The 14,702-nt window shown below is 39.8% G+C and overlaps 1 protein-coding gene and 1 non-coding gene across 2 annotated transcripts in view; both read left to right on the plus strand.

Moving 5' to 3' along the window:
- LOC138016052 (sphingosine-1-phosphate phosphatase 2-like) overlaps window positions 1-7,540 on the plus strand; it is a 19,951-nt gene extending 12,411 nt beyond the window's left edge. The window contains exons 9-13 of the mRNA XM_068863213.1: window positions 166-251; window positions 675-771; window positions 872-925; window positions 1,984-2,159; window positions 3,660-7,540. Of these exons, the coding sequence (XP_068719314.1) occupies window positions 166-251; window positions 675-771; window positions 872-925; window positions 1,984-2,159; window positions 3,660-3,815 (569 nt within the window). The 3' untranslated portion in view covers window positions 3,816-7,540. The remainder of the gene's footprint in view (window positions 1-165; window positions 252-674; window positions 772-871; window positions 926-1,983; window positions 2,160-3,659) is intronic.
- A 6,785-nt stretch (window positions 7,541-14,325) lies between these two features.
- Trnan-guu (transfer RNA asparagine (anticodon GUU)) lies at window positions 14,326-14,399 on the plus strand. Its single transcript has one exon. It is a non-coding gene; the product is annotated as a tRNA-Asn (tRNA).
- Window positions 14,400-14,702: the final 303 nt, after the last annotated feature.

Here is a 14,702-nt window from a genome sequence, read left to right on the forward strand (position 1 = left end):
TTAATTGTTAATTTCACTTTACAGTGTCCCCATTTAGTGCTCCAGCGCTAAATCTACTAGACAAATAAATAAAGTTCCTTTCCTTTGTTTACTGAGTGTAAAATTTGTAGAAACTGGTAATCTTACTTTTAACTCTGTTTTTGTTTCCTCTGTTTTCTTCCTTAGTCATTCTTCAAGCCGTAGTTTATTCACTTCTGTTGTTGTTTCTTCACCCACGTCCTGAGCCACGAACAAACTCATTGGTCGAAACGGTAATTTGTCAATATTGGTATTCTTTGTATTCCACCCAGCAAGGATATGCTGAGACTTGTAAGAGTCTTCATTCAAAGTTAAGCTCACATCACTGGGTTGTTGATTACTAAAACATGCTATCATGTAATGGTCTAAAATACCATTTTGGAGAAGTAGATCTGGCTCATTCGTGAGCGTACTTTGTTCCTTCCAATGCGGCAAGCTCCAGTTTAAATAAATCTTGGAACACCCCGTATGTGCGTTGAGTTTGTCGGTTCCACTAGCGGTCTATCTCTGGGTACTCCAGTTTTCCCCTATTGTCAACAACCAACATTTTGATTGGATTTCCACTTTATTTGTTTGGATAGTTTCAAGTTCTCTTATCTCACAGATGTGTCACTTGCATAAAAACTACTATTTTAGAGATTGTTGCTTTGTTCTAGGTATCCATGGTTTGTGTCACAGTCGGCTTTGTAATTGGCAGAGCTACGTCGACAAAAAAGTCACCAGTTTATAAAGCAGTCATGGATCTTGACATTGGTACGTCAGTTTATTTTTAAAGTCGTGATTCCAATAATTATTATTTTACCTTTGGCATTGAAATCCTTTATGTGATTTGATGGGATGCCTCTTGTTGCAGACGGTGTTTCTTCCTTCACTTTGATCTGGGTATCCATTGGACGTCTTTTAGTTGGTAAGTGTTCGGAAACAACCTATGAAATAAGTATACAAGTTGGGGCGAAGTGGAGGTAGGAGGTGGGGGCATTGTAGCCTGTCACTGCAGAAAATACATGTAGCTTTGCTGAGGCAAAGCAAATAATTATTATTAGTCTTGTTTTAAAGCGAGAGATTTTGCTTTTAAGGACACGCACACGTCATGCATCGCAGACCACGAAGGTAAACACGGTGCTAAAGGTGCAAACATTTTCCACAAGAATGGAACGTGAAAACATGTGGCATCATGGGATAGCTGTGGACCCAGGTCTTCTCGGAAATGTCACGCAATGGAGTGATAGTGCGAATAGACAATGGCTTTGAGAACTTCGCAGCGATTTTACTCTCTTGAATGCTCGGTGACCCCATTTTTCTTTCCGTAGATCACTTCCTTGAATCTTGATTTTGTCCATTTTAACAACAAACAAAAAAAAATCTGAACGTGAGAAGTTACAAATATTTTGCCTTTTATGCTCTCGTGCGACCGAAGTTTTCTTTCTTAGACTAATATGTATCGTTTTTCAAGGTCTATTTCACCTCAGAAAAAGACATCAGCTGCAAAAGTTTGTTTAGTTGTATTAGTTATGTTGAATTGAGTACGTTTACCTGACCTAAATTTCACTAATGTAGCTTTTTATTGCTGACAGTTGTAAGCTAAGATCGTCTAAAAATAACGCAATCTTCTTAAAGTGCACCTTATGATCTCGAAAACGAGCACGGTGACCCCCCCCCCCCCCCCCCCATTTTTTTGCCTTATTGGCAAAAGTAGATCATTACCTTTCTGCGTGGAAAGTTAAAAAAAAATCTGTACTTGGGAACGTTTTGGGTGCGAACGCCCTTAATAACCACGAAGAGGATTGCAAAAACAATGAAATCGTTTGAAATCGCAACCTCGTTCCCATGGTCTCTCTTCTCTTCCTACATTGTCGTCGAGGAGGCAGAAAAGAGAGACCCTGGGAAGGAGGTTGTCGAAATCGTTGGTAAATGGATACCAAGCACTAACAACAGTCAATTATCAAAATGATTATTTTCTTAAAGGATATACCCTGGTAATATTGACGAGATTGGTGTGCAAGATTGTCCTCAAAAGCTTGTTGGGTTACTTCATCCGCCTTTTGGATTTGGAGTGTTTTGATCTCGAGAAAATTAAAGGTGATCAGAGCATAAGATATTACGGACCTTCCTTCAAACTTCCGCCAGTCTATTCTTCAAAGGTGAGAGATACTAAGTGTTACAATGAGGGTGCTAAGTACAAAGAACTTGAAAACTTGAAAACACCAAACTTGAAAACACATGAAAGCTATTCTCTTTTTCATTAAATTGTGTTGTCTTAGATCGTTACTTATCGTGTAGGGGAAGTGAGTGTAGGGCGTGGCTGTTCAACATTTACAGTCAAACTGCGTCACACGTAACCAGTAGTTTTGAAAGTTGAACTGAGTATTCATATCTGCATCCCATTTTTGAACTTTGCTCCTGAGATTCTGAATTTCCTGTGCATAGTTCCTTGATATATCGCAAATAGTTAGCTATGAACTTTCGTTTTATTATAAAATAAACGGTGTTTGAAAAGTGAAAAGTGAAAACTCTTTCAACCGTTTGATGAATAATTGTCCAGTTATTGTTTATTTTACGTGCCAACTTTCGGAAAAATCTTCAAGACTCCATTCACATCTCGGAAGCTCCAAAGAGGAATTCGGATGTTCATTTCAGTCTCGTGGATACTGGTCACACGTGACATGGCTCGACTGTAATGTTCTTTCTCCTTCGTTATGTTGTAATGTTCTTCCCTAATTCGTTTGTGGTCGTTTGCTTTTTAGCGCACTTCTGCGCATCTTTCAAAACAGATATAAATCCTTTAGTTATCATCATCATCGTCGTCATGTGCGTAGGGCCAGTGGTAAGGGTGCTTACCTTGAGATCCGGAGATGCCGGTGCCACAACAGATTTGAATTCAACCGTTTTGCCTCCTGTCAGTTGGGATTCTCCATAGCATTTGTTTCTCTGGTCCCAGTTGTTCAAAAGGTGGATAAAGCTATCCACCGGATAAATCACTCACTGAATGTAAACGGCATTTCTGAAAGCTTCATTTATAGTAATGCATTGCTCTGGACGACTACAAGGGCAACACAGTTACAGTTACTTTCATCCCTTTCATAATCAGCAAATTTTTATACCTCAGTTTTGCTCTGATCACAACGTTGTGTTCAGCTTTCTTTCATGGTTATTTTAATCAATGAATGAATGTAGTTGCAGTTGCAACTTGTATTACTAGATCCCATGGTGTTTTCATCGTCTTGATAGCATTTGTAATATTACCAGTTCCTATGGTATTCAATTACCCTTGCTGTTGTTACAGTACAAATCTTGTATATATTTACCATTAAACTAGATCTGCGATGGCCAAAGAATTTCTCGAACAAATAACCCCTTTTCGCATTTTGTATCCGTCACCTAAAAACCTTCCCTTAGCCTAGCTACTTTTAAAAATCTTTCGACTGACGAGCGCGCCGTTCAATAATCCTTGATTACTACTAGTAGTAACGCTTAGGGGACCCAGGCTTCCTTGGTGTTTCACTCCTAAAGGGACTTGCAATCGGCCCTACAACGGAAAATAACTCTGAGGCGTGTGTGTATTGTATGGAATCGTCATCATCGTGTCGCGTCTCACCAATTAGCTACAAATCACGCGTAACACTTTCCTGTTTCATTTTAAGGGTAAAAAGGGAAGGAAGTCTCAACCGGATGGCGATGATGCCAGTGCAAAGTGGCACATGCAATACCTGGTCAACTATGGTACCTACATCTGTGTTGGATGGATGGGAATCAGTGGAGCACCTCTCCTTTGCCACAGTGTTGGGCTTACGTTGTAGGCTAGTGTTGCCCCAACACAGTTGTTATGGCAAAGTTTTAACAGTAACGTGGTGTTTTCCTGCAATGTTCTGAATTTTTTTTTTTTTTTTCACCACAGCCCTTTTGGGTTCATGGTTTCTAAAGTATTGCAAAGTAGTCTTTAGGAATTTTTCTCTCTCGTTTTATTTTTATTTTGTTTGACCAACTCGCTGTAATAGGAAGTTTTGGCAACGGCAACTTCAACGAAAACGTCCCTTCAGAATACAACTGTGCTCCCTCACGATTCTTCCATGGTAGTCACGTTATGTATTCTTGGCCATTCCCTGCTAGCAGAGGTCCCTTTTCTTTTGCGTTCACTGAGCTGACGAGTACGAAGAAAAAAAACCTCTGCCATGGGTCGAAACTCAATGTGTTGAGCAGGCGCGGCGGTTTCTTAGCGACCGAATCCTCACGTGATGCTTCATGTTGTGTGTGCTCACTTAACAGCGGAATCACTGCAACGGAATGCGCGGGACACACACAGCGGGCTCAAGTCACAGCCAGCAAACATATCACGGGGCATGCGGATTTGAAGAGTGCTATCCAAGGGTGTGGACGGCTGTTGGATCGAGTGAGTTCGACCCATGGCAGAGGCCTCTTTTCCCGAACTCGTCAACGCGAAAGAAAAGAGAGGGAATCTTGGCCAGTTATCACTTCTGAAATGAAAGTTAGAGACATAATCATAGTTGGATATGCAACGTAAGCACTTGCTCGCAACCTTGGAAAAATACGGGCTTGGCCGGGATTCGAACCCGCGATCGTGCGATTGCTAACTGAGCTATCAAGCCAGATGAAAGCTATACTCAATTGCAAGTTCAAGTAATATGGCGTAAGAGGTGAATAAATGATTTTGGAATATATGAAATGTCATATAAATAGGCCAGTTTTGTATTCTAACGGTTGGACTGGATCTAGCATGAAATGGAGGCTAATGTGGGCAAATTATGCTAGATCCAGTCCAGCCGTGAGAATTCGAAAGTGGTCTATTGTATGAACCGCAAAATGGACAGAAATAGAGGTTAATAGCAAAGATCATCGTAGTTGCATACGCAACTTAAGGCCCGTTTATACGGTTTCCACATCTGCTTCATTACATGCATTCAACACTTCGTTGAACCAAGTGTTCGGTGCGTTTGAGCGGGTCGTCCAACATTGTTGAAAGCGTGTTGCATCAAGTTCAAATCCGTTATCGGTTTAAACTTTCACTCAACATCGATTCAATTTTTCCTTTGTTCTCGAAAATGTTGAATGGTATTGAAGCCGTCTGCACACTCTGTCCAACAATTGTCGAATACACGCATGCTCACATCAGGCCGCGAAAGTCAATATGGCGTAGTTTGTCTGAGAATTGGTTGGACGAGTAGGAGGCGCGATGGCCTCATGGTTAGTGTGCTCGACTCCGGAGCGAGTGGTCCGGGTTCGGGTCCTGGCCGGGGACATTGTGTTGTGTTCTTGGGCAAGACACTTTACTCTCACGGTGCCTCTCTCCACCCAGGTGTATAAATGGGTACCGGCGTAATGCTGGGGGTAACCCTGCGATGGACTAGCATCCCATCCAGGGGGGAGTTAAAAAATACTCCTAGTCGCTTAATTCTATGGAAACCGGGTATAAGCACCGGCGTGTTGGGTCATTGGCTCGGAAAGCGCTTACCTTACCTGGACGAGAGAGTTTGGTTTCTAGTTCTTAGTTCCTCGAAAACAAATTTCGCGAAAGTGTTGGTTCTTTTGTTGGCGCAATATTGGAAACGTTTGAACGGCCTCCACACAACTTTGTTTTTGCGACCAACATCCGTTCAACTTTTGTTGAACGCATTTTGGTCAACTGTTGAAACCGTTTAAACGGGCATTTAGGCATTTGCAGGTTCTCGTTAAACTAACCCCTTGGAGTGAAGGGTGATTCACTGCTTTAGACCTCGCGTTAAGATAGGGGAATCTTTAGTTACATTTTTGTCTCGTAAGCATAGGCTCGTCGTTTCTAATCTATCAGTCCAAAAATTATTACTGAATATTGAAAGTCCACTGCATAATGAACTATCTCTGAAACTTTAAGCGCAATTTACCAGATAATCTCTAAATAACGTCACTTTGAAAATTCGAATTTTAACAAGAATGTATGGGTTCATCGGCGCTTTTGCCACTCAACAATTTACCAGTTTTTGATGACTAATAACTCGCTCGTTATCAAAGTTGAAAGGCCCAAAATTGGACATTTAACTAAGTTGAACACAGTCTTTTACCTTTTGAAGTCAATTTGTCGACAGCGTGATGCTTTCTATTGACAAAATCGTATGTTTACGAGAAGAAAGTAAACAATGACGTCATGCGGCAAAGATTCGTTGTTGGTTTGCAGATTGCAGTAGAGAAATGCACTAAAGTGCATGCCGCACGTGCAGCTCGGTTATTTTTCCACTTTTAACCAATAATATTTTTGTTTTGTGCCGTTGCTAAAACTACCGAATTACATATTGCGCCTATCATCAGGGAATATGTAGATTAAAGTAATGGTGCGTTGTCTTTTGGAACTTTTTTGTTGATTCCTTTTGTTTGAGATTATGATTTCCAAGCGAATGACCTTTTGCGGTTATTGAAACAATTTGAGCTGTTGAATAGAAGTTTGAATAATTTTATTCATGTCCATGTACCGGATGGTTGGAATTATCGTTTGAAAACGGCAACTTTTTCAAGCGTTTCTGCCAGTCATTTACACTAAAACCACTGAAAACGCCGACTAGAGTGGAGAATTTTGAAAACAGTTTCAAACGCGGCGTTTTGTAAACGCTCCACAGCTAGCGAAAACGCTTTAGAAATTTTAATGAAAACGCTCACGATAAATTATTTTGCGGCCGGTTTAGTTTTCGAAGTGATTTTTCGAACGTTTTGTACATACATTAGCGGTAGAGAGACTAGAAGCTTATAGTTGATCTCTTCGTCAGTATGTGCTGTATACCAATATACCAACTGTAGACTTAGCGAGAACGAAAGTTATTTATTGGTGACGTTATTGGTGATTATTTTAACAGCTGTGGTTACACTAGCCTTTTACCTATGGGTAAATAACGTTTGCCCACGGGCAAGGACGTTTTTGTTGGTAACCGCTTTCCCTAGACCCAAACTGCCATAGGGTTATTCCCATGGATACATCAAAGGTTGATTTATCCCAACAGCATCTCTTTGAGGTGCCCATATTATCGTAACAAAGGTGCTTTTTTCGAACACTACCATTAGCTATGAGCCAAAACTTCTCGGTGCATTTTATAGACCACTCAAAGCAAACCTCAAACCAAACATAACGTCGTTTCTTGCAATCTTTTGAAAAGCTTAAGCTAATAACTGGCTTTTTCGCCGGGTTTATTTCATTGCGCCTTCATTTGATTCAGATCATACATACAAAGCGTTTCTGAAAAAAGTATTTTATACCGTTTTTCTTTTCTTTTTTTCCTTCAAAATATATCTTAATGCAAAATTTGTCCAGACTGTGATATGTGAAGTAACCGTAAATTTTTTATGGCACTATAACATTTAATATATTTTCCAATATTACTTCGGTTTAAATGAGTTTAATTAAACAGTTAATGGGTAAGACTATATATACGTTCATCTAAAATAATCTATTGTAGGTTACTTCTTGCCGTGGCGGACAATTTTAGGACGGTTATTACTTTCGTGTCTCAGCAAGATACAGGGTAAATAAAAGACGCCAACATTATTTGTTGCTGTTGTTCTTTTTTATTAAAACCCCAATTTTGGTAAAGAAATTAAGGAATGTTGGGGGGAAAAGTTACAATGAAGATGCAAGTTTCGACTTCGCTCGCGCTCTCTTGGCGTTCAGCAAACAGGACCGTAGCCAGAAAAAAATTTTTGACTGAGGCAGTGTCCAAGGTTAAATTCTCTTAGTAGGTGTTTATGATGAGTACATTTTAAAGAGAACACTGGAATCACGCTTTATTTTAAAAAATCACGAAAAAATGACTTGGTAACAAGTGCCTTGGTTTGCCTCGTTCTTTCTAAGGCCTGGCAAACCGAGTGAGATGTGACCCTTCCTTTACGGCTACCTTACACTCTCTTCTCGAAAGTTTCGGCGTCTTAAATTAAGCGGAAAGCTGATTTCTTCGTATATCCATGGCCTCTAAAATCTTTTAGCGACTTACACAGTGTCAAAATAAAAGAGTCTGCATAGGTAAGAGTGGGCTGAGCATGGTATCTGCACTTGGACAAAACCTTCAACAATCGGTCAGGTACTTGTCCATAGTCACTCCCACAACGACTTCGAAAAGCACCAAAATGGTTTTCAAGAGACACTTCGTGGTCTTACAACTGAAAATATTTGAAAAGTATGAATTTGGTTTTTCACAATGAATTTTTTAAACAATATTAAAGCTATCGAAATCTTACGCTAAATCGACAAGGGCGGAGCTAAGCTGAGTGTTAGAAGGGATCTGTCTCATGTGGTCTAGGGGGCGACATTTCCCTCCCTCATTGCCAACCGGGGGAAGGTATCTGAAGCAGCGAAGGACCAACCGCGTCACGGGGAAGCGACGGACGGGTCGAAATCTTGGGCTTATTAAATCGTCAAGGTATGACGATCTGGCGCGATGTGTAGAGGTACTGCTACTAGATCCTTTTTTCTTTCTTGTCCAAATACTTCGTCAGCGCGGGCATAAATGTCGCTCCGATACGTACCATACCAAAAAAGGTGAAGATTATACAAGGAATTGACATTTCAGTTGATTCTTCAGGCCTAAAGGTAACGTAAGAACCATTTCTAGTCTTCTCGCATATGACTCAGTTCATCTCGTCGTTTTGACTGCTAGTAGTCCCTTTTAAGTCAGTCGAGCCGCCCGCTTTAGTCACACAAGCGAGCCGAAGAGCCCACAGAGGGTTGGGGAAGGGAAAACTTCAACTAACCATACGTAAGTAATGTCGCGATTGATTGATAGGACAAACATACGTAGTATAGCCATTACTGTTTTAGGAGTATCATGATTGAAGATTAAAGACGACGACGAACCGTTTGCATTTTTAGACTCTGGCTTCCTAAGGAAGCCCGAGTAATAAAGCGTTCAATAAAGCAAATGTTAAATTAAAGCAATGAAAGCTTAAAAAATGTTAATCTTCAATAAAATACAATACAATACATACTTATGGTGCGAATCCGGAATAGGATTACATGGCATAGAAGTTAGAAATCCTTCATTTTTACGGAGATTCACATTAAAAGTGTCAAACACCTGCTAAATTGCTAGTTTAAACATATCTTTATTGTCTTGTCTTTATTACCCTTTTTGCTTCAAAACGCCAGACATACCGGTTTAAATCATTACTCCACGTATTCTTATTCTGGAATAGGGTCAATCGAACGCGCCCTTATTTTGACCGCTCCCTTATCAGGGCCAATGAAACACAATTAACGACTGAAAAGACGGAACAGAAGAAGAATCCCAACTGGCCGTGGCAAACCAGTGCCAGTTGTGCAAGTGCAACTGGGAAGTTGAACCAGGGACTATCAGGAACAAAATTCAACGAGTGGTCAGAGCGGGGCTTGAACCCGGAATATCCAGATCTCAAGGCAAGCACCCTAACCATTTGGCCACACAATGCAAGGCTTTTTTGTTTTACCAATGTTTTGTCAGGCACTGCCCAGACTCCTTCGGGGAGTTGAATGGTTTGCCGTTACAATCTTTTGAAATTCAATAGCCACCTCTGGAGAAAAGACTAATTTTCTCGCGCGATTTTATTGGCTACTTTACGTCACGTGGTGGACAGGTATCGCGCAATAACCCCCGTCTGCGTCGATATTTGCCTGCGATCGTTTCCGAAAAGAAACAAAGCCAGCGGAAAAAAGGCAGTACAAGAGTTCAACTTTTCATCTTTATTATTTTACATGAAAGAAAAACAAACTCGTTTTGTACAGTCAAGAGATACTGACATTAAAAAGCTGGTCGCAAGTCCTCTTTCGAAGAGTACAAATTAGTCAGCAAGATGTGTTGGCAACATCTTGAAGGTGAAGAAAATTAATACATTATTATTACACCCTGTTTACTAACTGTAAAAAAAAACCAACCGTTCTGGTCCACCTTCAACGTGAATCCTTCAAGGGCTCCAGATTTGCACATTCTGAGTTTCGCGGTTGTAATTTCTTTTTTAGCCGTACGAGGGACAACAAAAATGATTTGATCATTTTTCAGTACTATCCTTTTTCTAATCAAGTTTTTAGCAATGCGACAACAAAACTAAAAGCGCCTTGTTTTCGAAAGATATCATTTTAGACTATTTGTACGTAGCAGACCTTCAGAACAATGTCAACTGTCAGTGCTTCCAATTTGCGGATGACATTACCTTGTACATCCATACGAAAGTATCTGATCTCTCAGGAGCAACTACTGACATAAACCACAACCTTAATCGTCTTGGAGAATATTCGAATGAATCGAACTTGGCTCTTAATGCTACGAAAACTAAATGGATGCTGGTCTCTACACCCCAGATGTCTCGTTACCACTCTTTAGACAGGAAAGAAATTGACATCAAATATAATGGAAAGGCCTAGGTTAGAGCGAGTGAATGTCACCAAGTTATTAGGCGTTCACTTGGACTCGCACTTAGATTGGAAAGAACATGTTAGAAAACTATTCTCCTCCTGCTATGGCGTCTTAGCTGTGTTGAGAAAGATACGTCATCTTGCTCCGTTTTAAGTTAGGAAACAGTTGGCCGAATGTTTAGTGCTGTCTAAGTTGGACTACTGTAATACAATTTTCGATCCCCTCCCTGAATATCAAATCAAACGCTTACAGCGAGTCCAAAACACTTGTGCTGCATTCGTTCTTAGACACCACACTAAATCGAGTGATGTCAAAAATCTGAACTGCCTTCCAATACGTGAAAGAATTGAATTGAGATTACTTAAGATGACACATAAATCTTTATATTATGAGGGCTGGCCAAAACACTTACAACTTGAATTTCAAAGATCATGTTCTTACAATCTCCGATCATCAGATGCTCCACGGTTGTCCGTTCCCAGGGAAACAGATACCTTTAAATCGATGGCCGCCAGATATTTTAATTCTCTTCCAGACAGTGTTAGACAATTAACTGATTACCATACATTTGCAAAGGCCACCAGGAAGTATTTGTTCCAGAATCTCAAAACACAAGTCGTTTAAATGTTAATTTCAATTTTTAGTTTTAGTTTTGTAGTCTTAGGATAGTGTATAGATGTATACATGTTTTTAATAATATTTTGTAGATTATAAATTTTTAATTTAGATAATTAGTTTTTTCACAAACGAAGAGCCACCATGTGGAAGTGTTGTGAAATAAACCTTTTACTTACTTACTTACTTACTTACTTCCTTACTTCCTTACTCAGTATTTACTTACTTACTTATTTACTTACTATTTGAAGAAGACGAGAAGATTGTTATCGACAAAAAGGAAATTGTTCAACCACAATTTTGTTCACGTCGCTGATAGCGTACCTCAGATAAAAGAAAAGGATTATGCAGAGATTCCAGCCCTGTCAATTAAAAGGCTTTTAGCACCGACGTAGCCGCGCCGCGCCGCGCCCACGAGCACCTCCCGCGCGGGTCTGTAGGGGCGTCCCTCGGAAAAAAAAAATTGAGATACGTACCTCTAAGATGCCATTTCATGCATTTTGAGTTCACAGTCAATGGATGATAGCAGGGACGCATGTCCAAAGTCCAAAAACGGAGTTGAATCTTATTACCATCGTGGTCACGGGGGCTTCGCTAAGTTATGCCCCTTCAAAGAGTACTACTCCATTCGAACGAGCTTTACTTCAGTTGACTACTCAACGTACATATCTTGTCGAACTTCACAACACTTGAACGAAAAAAAAAAATTAACAAAAACCCCGTGTCTTACTGTCTGGCCATCATTTTGTCACAAATGTATCCTTTGTTTCGTCAGTTGTTAGTATTAACGCGCAAGGTGACTTGAGCACAGGCGGCCGCTAAAATCGATGTCACTTTCGATTTTGCTATTTTAATTTACTTGTTCAACCAAAGGGACTATAGAAAAATTGAACGTAGCAAAAATCTCCCAAAATGTTTTTCGCTGATGGTAACTTGTTATATTCGCGGCACGAAATTTATGATGTTTTCATCTCGCAAATTTTGTTGCTGATGGCAAATTGTTTTATTCTCGATCGACACTTCCTAAAAACTTCCTTCTGCGCGTCTTAAAAACTGTATATCAATATTTATTTACTTTTGCTTCAATATTTGTTTTGCATAAAGCAGGCTAACAAACTCTGTACCTTGCTTAGTTCGCATTTTTGAGAGTTAAATCGTATGTTCCTGACAGCAAGTCGCATATTTTGAGGTCTCCCATCCAGATACTAACCCCGCTGGACAGGATGAGCATGCCAAAATTTTTGAAAAAGTTTGCTAACTTTTTCAAAGGAGTGTGTTGGGTGTGAATATCTTACGCAACCAAAGCCATCCGTGGTCACTTTAGTGAACCACATATCCTGTGGCGTTCACAAACAAATTCACTATATCTTCGTTGTTCTTTGCTCCTTTTTTCTTGGTGTGTTACCATCTGTACCATGCCGAGTCGTGGCGGCCATCGAGCTGGAAGCGGACAAATAGTGATTCAGTCTCCTCAGGAAAGCAAAAGAGGAGCAGAAAAAATACCAATACAGCATCTACAATGAAGAGAAACTTTTTAAGACGTGAATTCATGAGAAATTCGACGTATGGTGTAATCGAAGCGCAAGCTGTTTCACTATTTCCAAGGATAGAAGTCCATCTTCGTATTCCATTTCTAGCGAGTCGCTTAAATGTTAGAGACCACCACATCATCGTTTGTTGATAACGCAGTTACTATCTTCGCTCTAAAATGTCTATTTGAATATTTTGAAGAAAAAGCTGCATTTAGATGAGACGAACTGGATGCACTGGTTGTGTTTATTTGTTGCACGAATTATAAAACCGCAAGTGGTGAGTAAAACACGGCTGAATATTTTCGCTGCTTATCGTCTTAGGACTTCAAAGTCGTCTCTTGGAAATAAATGCATTCTCTTTCAGTTTTGAAATGGCATGTTAATCTTGATAACATGTCTGGTTTATCGCAGAGAAAAAAAGTATTTATGTGTGAGTGCTTGAAGCGCCGACAGTGTTCCCGGTCACACTTCACTGAATTCAGCTGTCACGCTGAAAACAAACATGGCATCATATTTGTGTTCGATTTTATTTCTTGGACTCCAGATCGCCGATAATTGATAAATATGCATTTTAGTGCTTTTCTAAAGCCGTATTTAGTCTAGACTTAAACAGAAAAAGCAAAAAAATAACGTCTGTTAAAATCTCTGCGTGTGAAAAATACTGCGCATGCCATCGCATGACACTGCTCCTTTAACTTCAGTGAACTTTTTGCCCTGGAAAGCCTTCAGAAGCTCGGTGCACGCGCTTAAGCTTGTGGTGAAAAAGAAGTTGTAAGGGAACTAAAAAATGATCAACATGTCAGACGTGAAGCCAATGTTTCTCGATTTCGTTATATTTTTGTCAATCTTTCTGGTATTGGTACTGTCTTCTCAGAGGGTATTTAGCAAAGACACCTACCATAGCACTGTAATGATTTACGATACCAAAACAATATCGTGTACTATTAGAGCTACATATTGCGCAAAGACAACTTGAATCTCCTAAAAAACAAAACGCAGCTCAGTTGACAGTTATGGAAAAAACATTGTCAAGTCACTGCACTTCCACACGTACGCACTGCGTGCCTAATTAAAAAAATATATCCCGTTTCTCTAAATTTCCCCCCCCAAATATCCCTTATCCGTATAATTTTTAACCAAAATATCCCGTATCCTGATAACCCCTAATAGGGTTTCGTTCTTTGCATTTGCAAATTTAGTAACATTAATAAAAAGAGTTTTTGTAACAAACAACTTGAAGTTAAAATACAGATTTATCTTCCTCTCTCGCCATTTTCCGAAGTTTACCCGTAGTTGAAGTTCACTGCAACTGGACAATTTGTGTTAAAACTTTTTGTGCGTCCCACGGATACGTATTCATGGGCGTCTTGTTACTTAAACACGGTATAAACATTTTATAAATATTTCTAGTGTTCACGGTTTTCAGATTGTCACAGTGACACATTTATTTCTACATACAAGAAATTCCCCCAGCGAGCTTTCCTGGTCAGATAGGAGACAATCATAAAATTTAAACTGATCCTTTAGGACTTTGAACTCTCTTTCCAACCTTTCATTAAAAGGATTACGTGATTTGTTGAGTGAGTAAATGTTTAGTTACAGACTGCGTAAGATTCTAGCCAATCCAACATGGATGCAGAAATCCCTGTAAAACTGCGATATATCAGAACAAGCTTTTGGGAGCCGTTGCGCAGACGGACTATATGTGGGTTGATCTGGGTTTCGAGTTATATGTCCGGCTGCGCGCACCGGATATATTTATCTAACTAATTTGATTTTTATTTTTCGCCTAAAGACGTATAGATGTCTCCGTGGCGCAATCGGTTAGCGCGTTCGGCTGTTAACCGAAAGGTTGGTGGTTCAAGCCCACCCGGGGACGCGTTTTTTTCGAAATTATTTTTACCCTGTCCTTTATTTACTTTTTCTTTTTTTTTTAACTCTTCATATTTCGGATCACGTTAAAAGTAAAATCACTTAATTTTACTACTCAGCCTTAAGGAAAAAATAGAAGTACACTGAAATCACTTTGCTTGGCCGCAACCTTTTCCTTCGTTTTCGGGCTCCTGGTTTCCGTAATTCCACTTTTTGTTCTCTTTATACCCTCAAAAGCCATTGAATAATGATCACTTTGACAGCTATCTTTTCTTTTAATAGAGAGAAATTCAATGTTATTTGAACACCG

Source organism: Montipora capricornis, chromosome 9 (genome assembly GCF_036669925.1).
Source record: "Montipora capricornis isolate CH-2021 chromosome 9, ASM3666992v2, whole genome shotgun sequence".
NCBI classification, from domain to species: domain Eukaryota; kingdom Metazoa; phylum Cnidaria; class Anthozoa; order Scleractinia; family Acroporidae; genus Montipora; species Montipora capricornis.